This window comes from Syngnathus leptorhynchus, chromosome 9 (genome assembly GCF_054491065.1).
Source record: "Syngnathus leptorhynchus isolate UIUO chromosome 9, UIUO_Slep, whole genome shotgun sequence".
NCBI lineage: Eukaryota > Metazoa > Chordata > Actinopteri > Syngnathiformes > Syngnathidae > Syngnathus > Syngnathus leptorhynchus.
In genome coordinates, this window is record NC_141203.1 from 851681 (window position 1) to 865205 (window position 13525).

The following is a 13525-nucleotide window of genomic DNA, read 5'->3' on the forward strand; positions in this document are numbered from 1 at the left end:
CACCCTGAATCGGTTGCCAGCCAATCGCAGGGCACACAGAGACGAACAACCATCCGCACTCGTACTCATACCTAGAGACAATTTAGAGTCTTCAATCGGCCTACCAAGCATGTTTTTGGGATGTGGGAGGAAACCGGAGTGCCCGGAGAAAACCCACGCGGAGAACATGCAAACTCCACACAGGGAGGGCCGGAGGTGGAATCGAACCCGCACCCTCCTAACTGTGAGGCGGACGTGCTACCCACTGCCGCACCGAGCCGCCTAGTTTCTGTAACATTATACACAATATTAAAATATAGATATTTTACCTGATTGTTTCTTCACATGCACCAAATGGAAGCTTCCCAAACTCCTCCACGCCCACTTCACCTCCAAGAAGGTTGTCAAAGTCTGTCAAAAATCCACAAAGGCAATGGCCCAAAAGACAAAACACAATTTATATCATAGCAGTTCATATCATAGCAACAAACACACATGGTTTTCATAGCAATTTATATCATAGCAACGCACATACGCATGCACACGAGTCTGTGCTTTTTACCCCAAAGAGCCTTATGGTGCGGAAATAATGATGCCAAAAAACAGCATCAAATTCCAACGTAATTTCAAAATGGTGGACTTCATATATAGTTTAGCATGTGGCTCCAAAGAACGTTTTTCTACGTTGTGGCCTGTGACATATGACCAAATTTCCACAGCTCTAGGTCACAAGTGTCAAACACAGGGCCAGATACACATCATTTTACGTGGCCTGCAAAGACAATATATGGATCGACTTCATGTGTCAATAACTAAAATTACAAATTGTCTTCACTGTTTGTTTGATTGAGATATTGTTAAATACATGTTTTACCAATCATCATACATCTTGTAAAATATTTAAACGTTTTTTACTAGCCTGTGATTTCAACACTAGAAGTTATTCAACAGTTTGTTGTGTAGCCTCTACTGTACATAATATAAGGCATTGACAGACAGAAACTTTGACTATGATGTACGCCGCAACAAAACTGAGTATATATATACAAACTGCTCCAAAAAATTAAAAGAACATTTATTTATCAGGGTATGGCATGAATTCAATTACACTTTTCTGATAAGGTTTTGGTCAGGCATGTGGCAGAGGGGGTTGTTAATCACTTTCAGCTGCATTGGTGTTGATGGAATTAACAACAGGTACACTAGAGAGCAACAACGAGATGGTCCCCAAACCAGAACTGGTTTTGCAGGTGGAAGCTATTTCAAGCTCCTTCCTCTTGATCTTTTTTAACTACTTTTCCACAAGTGTTGGCTTTAGCAAGAGTCATTATCACGACTGGAAGCCTGAGGCGATTTCTGAAGTTGCGCAGATTGTCCAACTCCTCCAGGATGACACATCCATGCGTGCTGTTGCAAGAAGATTTGATGTGTCTCCCAGTACAATCCCCAGAGAATGGAGGAGATTCCAGGAGACAGGCAGTTACTCTAGGAGAGCTGCACAGGGCCGTAGACGGTCCTCATGCCATCAGCAGGACCGATATCCGCTGCTTTGTGCAAGGAGGAACAGGTTGAGCACTGCCCGAGCCCTACAGAATGACCTTCAGCAGGCTACTGGTGTGAATATTTTTGCCCAAACAGTCAGAAACACACTTCACGAGGGTGGCCTCAGGGCACGACGTCCTGTAGTGCGCCCTATGCTCACTATTCAGCACCGTGGAGCTCGATTGGCATTTGCCATAGAACACCAGAATTGGCAAGTCCGCCACTGGCGCCCTGTGCTTTTCACAGATGAGAGCAGGTTTACCCTGAGCACCTGTGATAGACGTGAAAGGGTCTAGAGAAGCTGAGGAGAGCGCTATGCTGCCTGCAACAACATTCAGCATGACCGGTTCGGTGGTGGGTCAGTGATGGTCTGGGGAGGCATTTCCATGCAGGGACGAACAGACCTCTAAAGGCTAGAGAACAGCAGTCTGACTGCCATTAGGTATCGGGATGATATCCTTGCACCCATGGTCAGACCCTACGCTGGTGCAGTAGGTCCTGGGTTCCTCCTGATCCACGACATTCCCGGGCTCATGTGGCAAGAGTATGCAGACAGTATCTGGAGGATGAAGGAATTGACACAATTGAATGGCCCTCATGATCACCTGATCTAAACGCAATAGAACACTTTTGAGACATAATGTTTCGGTACATCAGACGCCCCCAGGTTGCTCGTTACACTTTGCAGGAGCTCACTGATGCCCTTAGACAGATCTGGGAGGACATCCCACAAGACACCATCCGTCGTCTCATTAGGAGCATGCCGCGACGTTGTCAAGCATGCATACAAGCATGTGGGGGCTACACAAGATATTGAAAAGAGTTTTGAATTGCAGAAATTGAATTTAGGCAAAATGGACGAGCCTGCCACATAATTTTTTCACTTTGATTTTTGGGGTGTCTATATACTGAGCCCTCTGTAGGCTGAAAACCTTTATTTCCATCAAAAGATGTGGCATCCTTTTGTTCCTGAGACATTAAACTGTCCATATCAGTATAGATATCCAACTTTTTTTTTTCACCATTGAAATCTGATGTGTTTTCAAAGTGTTACTTTAATTGTTTTGAGCAGTGTACGTACCAGTCCAAGACCTACAAAAAAGTGAATCTTACAGGAAGTCAGCCATTGTGAGATGTACTTTAAAATTCTACATTGCACTGACTACAAGCTGCTTTAACCTGACCCACATGATAACTTGTCAAAATGTTACCCAATTGATGAGAGTCTCATCCTGAAGACATCTACAAAAATGTTTTGTTGTTGTAGTAGTAGTGCCACCTACATCTAAAAGAAATATGTTTTATTCTTTGATGTTTTTTCTCCAGTTCCACCTAATGTTTGTATTTTTCTGACTAAAAGTCGCTCCGGAGTATAAGTTGCACCAGCCATAAAATGCACAATCAAGTGGGGCAAATTTATTTCTCAAAATCCAACACCAAAAACAGACATGAACCAGCAACAACAGGCTAAACAATACAGTATGGCTAACGTGACATATACACAAACGTGGAGCTGAGAACGGGCCTGACGTAACATTCAGAGTTATTCAAATAACTATTACATAAATAACACGTTTACCAAACCATCTGTGTTACTCCAATTCATTAAATCAATCGATCGTCCTTTATGTAAACAACATGCAGCGCACCGCTGACATCAGACTTGTTGTAAGTTGCATTTCAAATTATTCCACAGACCCATATAACGATATATAGAGTAAATATCAAATAACTATCATGTAACAACAATATTATCAAGCCATTTGTGTCACTCCAAATAATTAAATTCATCGATAAAATTGCTCGTCCTTTATGTCAACAACGCCGCGCGTGCGCCGCACGTATCTACTATATAACTATATTGTAGCGTTACCAAAGTACCAGGAAAGATGTGGGTTTGGTAAACGGCTCTTTATTTAACAAAACAAGAGTTCAACGAGCCAACAACTACTAAACTGTAACGATAAAAGCATATACAAGTTGCTACACGAAATAAAATATATCAAATAACTATAACATAAATACGTTTTTCAAGCCTTGTATCACTCTAGATCATTAAACCCTCCCAACGTGGGGCCCTTCGTCATCCCGTGATCGAATCCTTTGTCTGTAAACAACCATCGCACCGCGCCGCTGACGTCACTTGCAGTTTAAATTAAAGTAATCTCTGAGTATAAGTAGCCCCCCCACTCAAACTATGAAAAAAAACGCGACTTATAGTTCGACAATTACGGTACTTTATTTAGATGTATTCTTTCACTGATTGTTCAAGATGATGTACTGTATTGGCCCAAATATAAGACGACCCCGATTACAAGACTTTTTGAACACCAAATTAAATTTTTTATACAGAAAATAATTACATCGGAAACAAATGATTATAACAATGTATTGGAGAGAAAAAGCATGTTATTTTACCTCATTCAAATCATGCAAAAACTGTCTATCGCATCTTAATATCTGAACATTTACTGTAATTTTCGGACTATAAATCGCGGTAATTTTCGGACTTATAGTCCAAAAATTACAGTATATATATATATATATATATATATAGCGATTGGCTGGCCCCTCCGTGAGTCGTCACCTTATCGTGGTGGAGGGGTTTGCGTGCCCCTATGATCCTAGGAGCCATGTTGTCTGGGGCTTCATGCCCCTGGTAGGGTCATCCATGGCAGAAGGGTCCTAGGTGAGGGGCCACACAAAGCACGGCTCAGAAGACCCCTGATGATGATTACAATAAATGGACGTCGTTTTCCCTCGCCCGGACGCGGGTCACCGGGGCCCCTCTCTGGAGCCAGGCCTGGAGGTGGGGCTCGAAGGCGAGCGCCTGGTGGCCGGGCCTTCGCTCATGGGGTCCGGTCGGGCATAGCCCGAAAAGAAAACGTGGGTCCCCCTTCCAATGGGCTCACCACCTATAGGAGGGGCCAAAGGGGTCGGGTGCATAGTGAGCTGGGCGGCGGCCAAAGGCGGGGACCTTGACGATCCGATCCCCGGCTGCAGAAACTGGCTCTAGGGACATGGAATGTCACCTCTCTGGCTGGAAAGGAGCCCGAGCTGGTGTGTGAGGCAGAAAGGTTCCGACTAGATATAGTCGGACTTGCCTCCACACATAGTTTGGGCTCTGGTACAAGTCCTCTCGAGAGGGGCTGGACTCTCTTCCACTCTGGAGTTGCCCACGGTGAGAGGCGTCGAGCAGGTGTTGGCATACTTATTGCCCCCCGGCTGGGCGCCTGCACATTGGGGTTCACCCCGGTGAGCGAGAGGGTAGCCTCCCTCCGCCTTCGGGTGGGGGGACGGGTCCTGACTGTTGTCTGTGTCTATGCACCGAACGGCAGCTCAGAGCACCCACCCTTCTTAGAGTCCCTGGTAGGAAGTGCTGGAGAGCGCTCCTTCTGGGGACTCCATCGTTCTACTGGGTGACTTCAATGCTCACGTGGGCAATGACAGTGAGACCTGGAAGGGCGTGATTGGGAGGAACGGCCCCCCCGATCTGAACCCGAGCGGTGTTCTATTATTGGAATTCTGTGCTCGACACAGATTTTCTATAATGAACACCATGTTCAAGCATAAGGGTGTCCATGTGTGCACTTGGCACCAGGACACCCTAGGCCGCAGTTCGTTGATCGACCTTGTAGTCGTGTCATCGCATGTTTTGGACACTCGGGTGAAGAGAGGGGCGGAGCTGTCAACTGATCACCACCTGGTGGTGGGTTGGCTCCGATGGTGGGGGAGGATGCCGGTCCGACCTGGCAGGCCCAAACGCTCTGTGAGGGTCTGCTGGGAACATCTGTCAGAATCCCCTGTCAGGAAGAGCTTCAACTCCCACCTCCGGCAGAGCTTTTTCCACGTCCGGGGGAGGCGGGGGACATTGAGTCCGAGTGGACCTCGTTCCGCGCCTCCATTGTTGAGGCAGCCGACCGGAGCTGTGGCCGTAAGGTTGTTGGTGCCTGTCGTGGCGGCAATCCCCGAACCCGGTGGTGGACACCGGCGGTAAGGGATGCCGTCAAGCTGAAGAAGGAGTCCTATAGGGCCTTTTTGGCCTGCGGGACTCCGGACGCAGCTGACAGGTACCGGATGGCCAAGCGGAACGCGGGTTCGGCGGTTGCTGAGGCAAAAACTCGGGCGTGGGAGGAGTTTGGCGAGGCCATGGAGAATGACTTCCGGACGGCTTCGAGGAAATTCTGGTCCACCATCCGGCGTCTCAGGAGGGGGAAGCAGTGCACGGTCAACACTGTTTACAGTGGAGATGGTGTGCTGCTGACCTCGACTCGGGATGTCGTGAGTCGGTGGGGGGAATACTTCGAAGACCTCCTCAATTCCACCGACACGCCTTCCATTGTGGAAGCAGGGCCTGGGGACTCTGAGACGGACTCTCCAATCTCGGAGGTCGAAGTCACTGAGGTAGTCAAAAAACTCCTCGGTGGCAAGGCCCCGAGGGTGGATGAGATCCGCCCGGAGTTCTTAAAGGCTCTGGATGTTGTGGGGCTGTCATGTCTGCAGCATTGCGTGGACATCGGGGACGGTGCCTCTGGATTGGCAGACTGGGGTGGTGGTTCCCCTCTTTAAGAAGGGGGACCGGAGGGTGTGTTCCAATTACAGGGGAATCACACTCCTCAGCCTCCCTGGTAAGGTCTATTCAGGGGTGCTGGAGAGGAGGATCCGTCGGGAGGCCGAACCTCGGATTCAGGAGGAGCAGTGTGGCTTTCGTCCTGGCCGTGGAACAGTGGACCAGCTCTACACCCTCGGCAGGATCCTCGAGGGTCCATGGGAGTTCGCCCAACCAGTCCACATGTGTTTTGTGGACTTGGAGAAGGCGTTCGACCGTGTCCCTCGGGAGGTTCTCTGGGGGGTGCTTCGGGAGTACGGGGTGCCGAGCCAACTGATAAGGGCAGTTCGGTCCCTGTATCACCGATGCCAGAGTTTGGTCCGCATTTCCGACAGTAAGTCGGATTCGTTCCCAGTGAGGGTTGGACTCCGCCAAGGCTGCCCTTTGTCACCGATTCTGTTCATAATTTTTATGGACAGAATTTCTAGGCGCAGCCGAGGCGTTGAGGGGGTCCGGTTTGGGGACCTCAGCATCGCGTCTCTGCTTTTTGCAGATGACGTGGTGCTGTTGGCTTCTTCAGTCCGTGATCTCCAGCTCTCACTGGAGCGGTTCGCAGCCGAGTGTGAAGCGGTCGGGATGAGGGTCAGCACCTCCAAATCCGAGTCCATGGTCCTCGGTCGGAAAAGGGTGGAATGCCCTCTCCGGATCGGGGATGAGATCCTGCCCCAAGTGGAGGAGTTCAAGAGTCTTGGGGTCTTGTTCACGAGTGAGGGCAGGATGGAGCGCGAGATCGACAGGCGGATCGGTGCAGCGTCGGCAGTAATGCGGACTCTGTACCGGTCTGTCGTGGTGAAGAGAGAGCTGAGCCTAAAGGCAAAGCTCTCGATTTACCGGTCGATCTACGCTCCTACCCTCACCTATGGTCACGAGCTATGGGTCGTGACCGAAAGAACGAGATCCAGGATACAAGCGGCTGAAATGAGTTTCCTCCGCAGGGTGTCCGGGCTCTCCCTTAGAGATAGGGTGAGAAGCTCGGTCATCCGGGAGAGACTCGGAGTAGAGCCGCTGCTCCTCCACGTTGAGAGGAGCCAGATGAGGTGGCTCGGGCATCTCATCAGGATGCCTCCTGGACGCCTCCCTGGGGAGGTGTTCCGGGCATGTCCCACCGGTAGGAGACCCCGGGGTCGACCCAGGACGCGCTGGAGAGACTATGTCTCTCGGCTGGCCTGGGAACGCCTTGGGATCCCCCGGGATGAGCTGGAGGAAGTGGCTGGGGAGAGGGAGGTCTGGGAGTCCCTCCTAAAGCTGCTGCCCCCGCGACCCGACCCCGGATAAGCGGAAGAAGATGAAGGTGAAGGCGATTGGCTGGCAACCAGTTCAGGGTGTCCCCCGCCTGCTGCCCGATGACGGCTGGGATAGGCTCCAGCACGCCCGCGACCCCCGTGGGGACAAAGCGGTTCAGAAAATGAATACATATACATATACACATATATATATTTGTATTGTATATTTGCACCCCTGCTGCGTGACAGAGAGGAGAGCACAAGCTCAGGAGTGAATTAGCCTTAGGACGAGAGTGACGATGAAAGCGACAACGAAAGAGAGAATGAGAAAGAGTGTTGGGACATATCTGGCGCTATTCCAATTGGACACTGAAGAGAAACATTTTGCTGGTTTTAGTGAACAGGAGGAAGACAAAAACGGCTCTCAGTGACTTTGTTGACTGTTTTTTTTTTTTTACCCGCCTAGTTACTACGGTTACTTCCGTGTTTACAACAAAATGTTAATGTTATTAAAACTTCAGCCCAGTGCTGTTACTTCCGTGGTTACAACAAAATGTTAATTCTCTTAAAACTTTAGCCCAGCTAGTGCTGTTACTTCCGCGTTTACAACGAAATGTTAACGTGATTAAAACTTTAAATAGGCTTTCTGTGTACTGTCTTTCTTTGTAAATAAGTCGTGCGCACGTGCGTCTTATAGTCCGGTGCTGCTTATATAAGTATAAAACAAACAGAATCACAAATTTTAGCTTATAGACCGGTGATTTACAGTGTGTGGGTGTGTGTGTGTGTGTGTGTGTGTGTGTGTGTGTGTGTGTGTGTGTGTGTATGTATATATATATATATATATATATATATATATATATATATATATATATATATATATATATATATATATATATATATATATATATATATATCATTGAAGATTTATTCTTTAACGATATCATGACAATAGCGTAACATTAGCTTACATGTAATATGTTACTTTGTAAACCCATATGCTTGTAAAAGTAAAAAAGTACCTTTGTTTTTTCGTTTCGATGTGCTCCTTAATGTTACTAGTGCCGCGACCTCCATAGCTGATCATATCTTGACAGAAAATACACAAAACCTTCTCCGGGACATCTATTTTACGGATATGTTCCGTCTTACGAACTGTGTTCCGAGTTGTACAATGACGCTGCTCTCGAGCCATGCCCATCTGAAGCAGTTCTTGATCCCGTTCGGCTAGTCTATTTCCCTGGCACAATCCTCATGCTGGCGAAAAGTTGCTGAGTAGGCCCTAGATCTATCTAACTAAATAACTGATCTACAAGTGACGAAAACCCAATCGCAAATTCACACTAGTTCTCCGCGTAAGTTAACAAGTGAAAATGAAGAGACGAAAGTAGCGCCAAAATGCTGCCGAAAATAAGGCGGATGTTGTTGCATCACTGCTACCAGTGAGTTAGGTTTACAGAGGCAAGCCGATTTCCGTACTCACAGTTTAACTAATTTTGCCTTGAGATGTGCCAAAAGATGCCGTGGCGGCGGGCGGGCGAATGCTCGCAAGTCGCTGAGGATAACGTTGCCCGGCCAGCTGGCTGGCCGCTTCAACCCCTCTCCCTATATATATATATTAAAACAAATTCTCAACGGATTTACATGATTCAGGAAAATGATACTTTCGACGGAAAAAACACGGAAATACGCGGGTCCGCGGAAAATTCTCATCCCTGATTTAAGAAAAAAAAGACCTGAATTGCCAAATAATATAATTTCCGCCAAACACCGACTCAAGAAAAATGAATCTTAAGGATTATGTGGCATTTATGCAAGATATACAGAGCTAATGCTAGATAGAGACAGACAGACAGACAGACAGTGCGAGAGAGCAAGCGAGAGCGCGACAGCGCAACAGATAGATAGATAGATAGATAGATAGATAGATAGATAGATAGATAGATAGATAGATAGATAGATAGATAGATAGATAGATAGATAACCATACATGCATTACAATTGGCCCGAGATAAATGTTGAATTAGATAAATGCTAATTAAAATATGTAAAGAAAGAGAATTGAAAATTTACAATTAAAACAGACAGAGTGTCTAGGGAGCAGTACATTTGTCCGTCTGTTGTCTGTTGTGATTTTTTTCACAAATTTTCAAAATTCAAAAATCCACAATGTAGTGAAACCGCAATAAACGAACTGCGATGTAGCAAGGGATTACTATCATTTGAACTGCAAGTGACGTCACCCATGCCGCGCGGCGGGTGTTTACATCAAGGGCGAAGGATTTGATCGCGGGATGACGAAGATGACGAAGGGCCCCACGTACTACCGGCATCATTAGCGAATTTGTTTGTAAGTGACACGGAGGACGAAGAGTTTGAAGGATTTAATGATTTGGAGTGACACAGAAGGTTTGAAAAACTATTATAGCTTTTACGCACGCCCGGTCCTCCTCGACGGGAGCTCTCTTTCACCTCTATGGATGGAAGTCGGAAGCCGGCGCTCGGCCGGGTGGCTGTCCGGGGACGGTGGATGGGGCTCGGACATGGCTTTTACGCACGACCCGCTCCTATTCTACGGAGCTCTCTTCCACCTCCGTGGCTGGAAGTTCAGTAGTTGTTGGCTCGTTGAACTCTTGTTTTGTTAAATAAAGAGCCGTTTACCAAACCCACGTCTTTCCTGTTACTTTGTTAACGCTACAATATAGTTATATACTAGATCTCTGCAGCACACGCACAGCGTTGTTGACATATAGAACAAGGAATTTGATCGATGGATTTAATGAGTTGGAGTGACACAAATGGTTTGATAATATTGTTTTAAGATGAAAGTTATTTGAAATATACTTTATATATACCATTATATGGGTGTGTGGAATAATTAGAAATGCAACTTACAACGGGTCCGACGTCAGCATATGCGGCACATACGCGGCATTGTTTACATAAAGGACGATCGATGGATTTAATGAATTGGAGTGACACAGATATGTAATACTTACTTGAATAACTCAATGTTACATCAGGCCCGTTCTCAGCTCCTCGTTTGTGCTCCACGTTAGCATACCGTATCGTTTAGCCTGTTGTTGCTGGTTCATGTCTGTTTTGGATTTTGACAAATAAATTTGCCCCAAAAGTGCGACTTATATATGTTTTTTTTCACTTAATTGTGCATTTTATGGCTGGTGCGACTTGTACTCCGGAGCGATTTATAGTCCGAAAATTATGGTAAATAAAAACATAAGCAAAAACCTTTTTACTATTTATTTTTATTTTCACGTTATGACATTGTTGATTGAATATTTTGAAGTTATTACATTTTATTTATTATACTTTAAATCTAAACTATGATCTACAGTACAGTGCAATACTACACTAACTTGATAAGTTATGTTTGTTATGTTTCTGTTATGTAAGTGCACCGATGTTTAAGAGTCATTAATGAGTAACAATAAAACAACAATCCTCCCCACCACACCCCTATACTCATCTGTTTTTGGGTAACCTCCCTCAAATATCAGTTGCGGTTAGCATGCATACCACCTTGACGATAGGAACTTCGTATTACCAGTAATCGATATTACCAAGAACTAAATGTTCCTTGGCGGTGAAGAGTGACTTACTGTAATTTCTGGACTATAAGGCGCACCTGATTATAAGATGCACTAGCTAAAATTAGGGGTAAACTGTTTTCTTTTCATATATAAGCCACACCGAACTATAAACACAAGGTATTATAATGTTTAATTATCATTTGTAAGAGAATATACACAAAGAGGGTTGTCAGGAAAGAGATGGTTCTTTGGGGACGCATACCTTTAATTAACACGTTTATTGACAGAGATGAAGGAGCTCTGCAAACATACAAAAATGTATAAATCTCAGCGAGGATCATAATAAACTTAATGTGCAGGGAACACTAGCAAAACAAAACTAATAATAAATAAAATGGGACCACTTACAGGGGTTAAGTTGGCAATGCGATACGAGCTACACATAAAGCTCCGGAGAAGACATAACCGGGAAAAAAAATACTGAAAAGGGTGACAGGATGTCATCAACAATAGCCCAGTGCCGTCTAGTGGCCAGAGGAAACGAAACCTCTACAATAACACATAGCAGCTCAATTTTTTTTGTCGAGCCAAATCGACTGCCTTTTACTCAAAAGCGGCATTATATGGATTTATTTTGTCCCCCATAATGGGGTTTATGTACAAAAGCTTCCTTTTCCCAAATACAATATGTTCCCAAGCTAACCTGGGAACCTTTTCTGCTCTAGCTGTTCTCCACAAGACTTGACCCCACCTTACAAAAGAAGGATAGCTGGATCATTTTTTATACTTTTTTTACAATGTGTTAAAAAAAAAAGTCTGTTTTCACACATGGGTGGGCTGGAATGTACGTATAACCTGTGATAAATGGGAGTTCAATGGAGTTATCAAGGAAAGCGTAATATGCAGATTATCAAGACAGCTGAGCAATAAAGGGCTGGGGCATAGTCTGTGAATACATTCGATAGAGCACACTGAATATCGTCAGAACAATATACACTTACCAGGAGGCTGCAGTGGCCAAGAATGTTGCTGCCAGTCCTGAAGAATGTAGGTAAAACGGATTGCAACATTGATTGGCGGCAAGGGGTAGATGGTGTAGCCCTAAAAATATGGAGAAAAGTTCGTGACAATAGTGAGAATGTGTGCATTATTAAAGCCTGAGCAATTAGCAGCAGTTAAAAATAATTGGCACAATATCTAAGATTTTATTGTGCCAATCGTTTTTAGATTTTCACAGGTTGAAGAGGACTTGACTTGACAATAGTTAACGTTCGTATGAATTTTGGTGACAATCTGTTGTAGTTTTCAGAAAATTTTGCGACTATAGGCAGGTTCTCAGCATGGTAAGAGAGGCTCTGCAGCTAACTAGCTAACTAACATCAGTGCAGCTATTGGGGCAGCAGTAAATGTTCGACCTTCACCGTAGCGGGTCAAAATTGACCAGATATGGCATTTCAACTGAAGAACCTCTGCTTTTAACTGCTGAAAATGGCTAAAGTATCTTAAACTAAAGAAAATATGAAAAAAAATTTAAATTATGCCCCATCCCATTCATATAGTATGTCCCGTTTTTTCTGCACTATAAGGCGCACCTCCATTGATTTTTATTTTATTTTAGAAATGATTTCATATATAGGGCTCACGGGATTAAAAGGTGCATATAATATATGCTTTTGCATCAAACTGGGGTTGACTAGGGTTGCGGTATGCATCCACTAGATGGTGCTGTGCTAAAGGGAATGTCAACCCAGTCAATGAGGTAAAGTCCAGCTCCCTTCCCGTATCGTATGTAAGTGATATGTGTGGCTTCTTACTTGATCAAGCAACCCCACTCATTTTTGCTGATCATAAACTTTAGTTTAAAAGAAAGAAGCGAGTGTCTGTGTTGATGCATAATGGGTTGATTAGCTTCTTAGCTTGGGTGTCTATGTGCTGCAGTGGGGGGGGGGGGGGTTCACTCTGATTGCCTCCCGATTGGCTTACCCGTATGTCAGTCAAGCGATGGGATTTAAGTGATTCGCTTTGGCTTCTTACTTGGTCCAGCAACCCCACTTATGTTTGCTGGTCATTAACCTTTACTTTGAAACAGGGGTGTCAAACATACGGCCCGCTGGCTGGAACCGGCCCACAAGGAGGTTCGATCAGGCCTCTGTTCGATCAGGCCCGCAGTATAATTTAAAAGTGTACAATGCATGAAAGACGCGGAATTTATATTTTTATCAATATGCAATTCATGGATTATCTGCTATGGGGCACACTATTTTGATCAGAGTAGAAGACAACATTGTTTTGATCAGAGAAGACAGACACAACACAGCAGACGATAGCAATGCGCCAATTGATGCTTGTTACGACGTTGTTTCTACCCTGGTCCCTAACCCTCCCCCACACCCTCATTAGCCTAAATGACGTTATCCAAACGGAGAAAAGTATATACGGAGTGTAGAAATTTCTATGAAAAATGAACCACGTCCTATTTATTTATAGATAAGCACGAACAACCTTTGTGCTTGGTGTGTTTGCAATAAGTTGAAGAAAAACAATATTTGACGCCACTACGAGACTTTTCACAGCAAAAAAGATGAGTGCTTCCAAGGACAACTGAGAAGAGATAAGATCAA

The 13525-nt window shown here is 45.3% G+C and overlaps 1 protein-coding gene and 1 pseudogene across 3 annotated transcripts in view; both read right to left on the minus strand.

Moving 5' to 3' along the window:
* rab3gap1 (RAB3 GTPase activating protein subunit 1) overlaps positions 1-13525 on the minus strand; it is a 151092-nt gene that overhangs the window by 110226 nt on the left and 27341 nt on the right. For all 3 annotated transcript variants that reach the window (XM_085919988.1, XM_085919989.1, XM_085919987.1), the window contains 2 exons: positions 11906-12005; positions 309-390 (listed from right to left, as the gene is read on the minus strand). In XM_085919988.1, coding sequence (XP_085776114.1) covers positions 309-390; positions 11906-12005 — 182 coding nt within the window. The remainder of the gene's footprint in view (positions 1-308; positions 391-11905; positions 12006-13525) is intronic.
* On the minus strand, positions 2092-6306 carry LOC147050558 (uncharacterized; annotated as a pseudogene).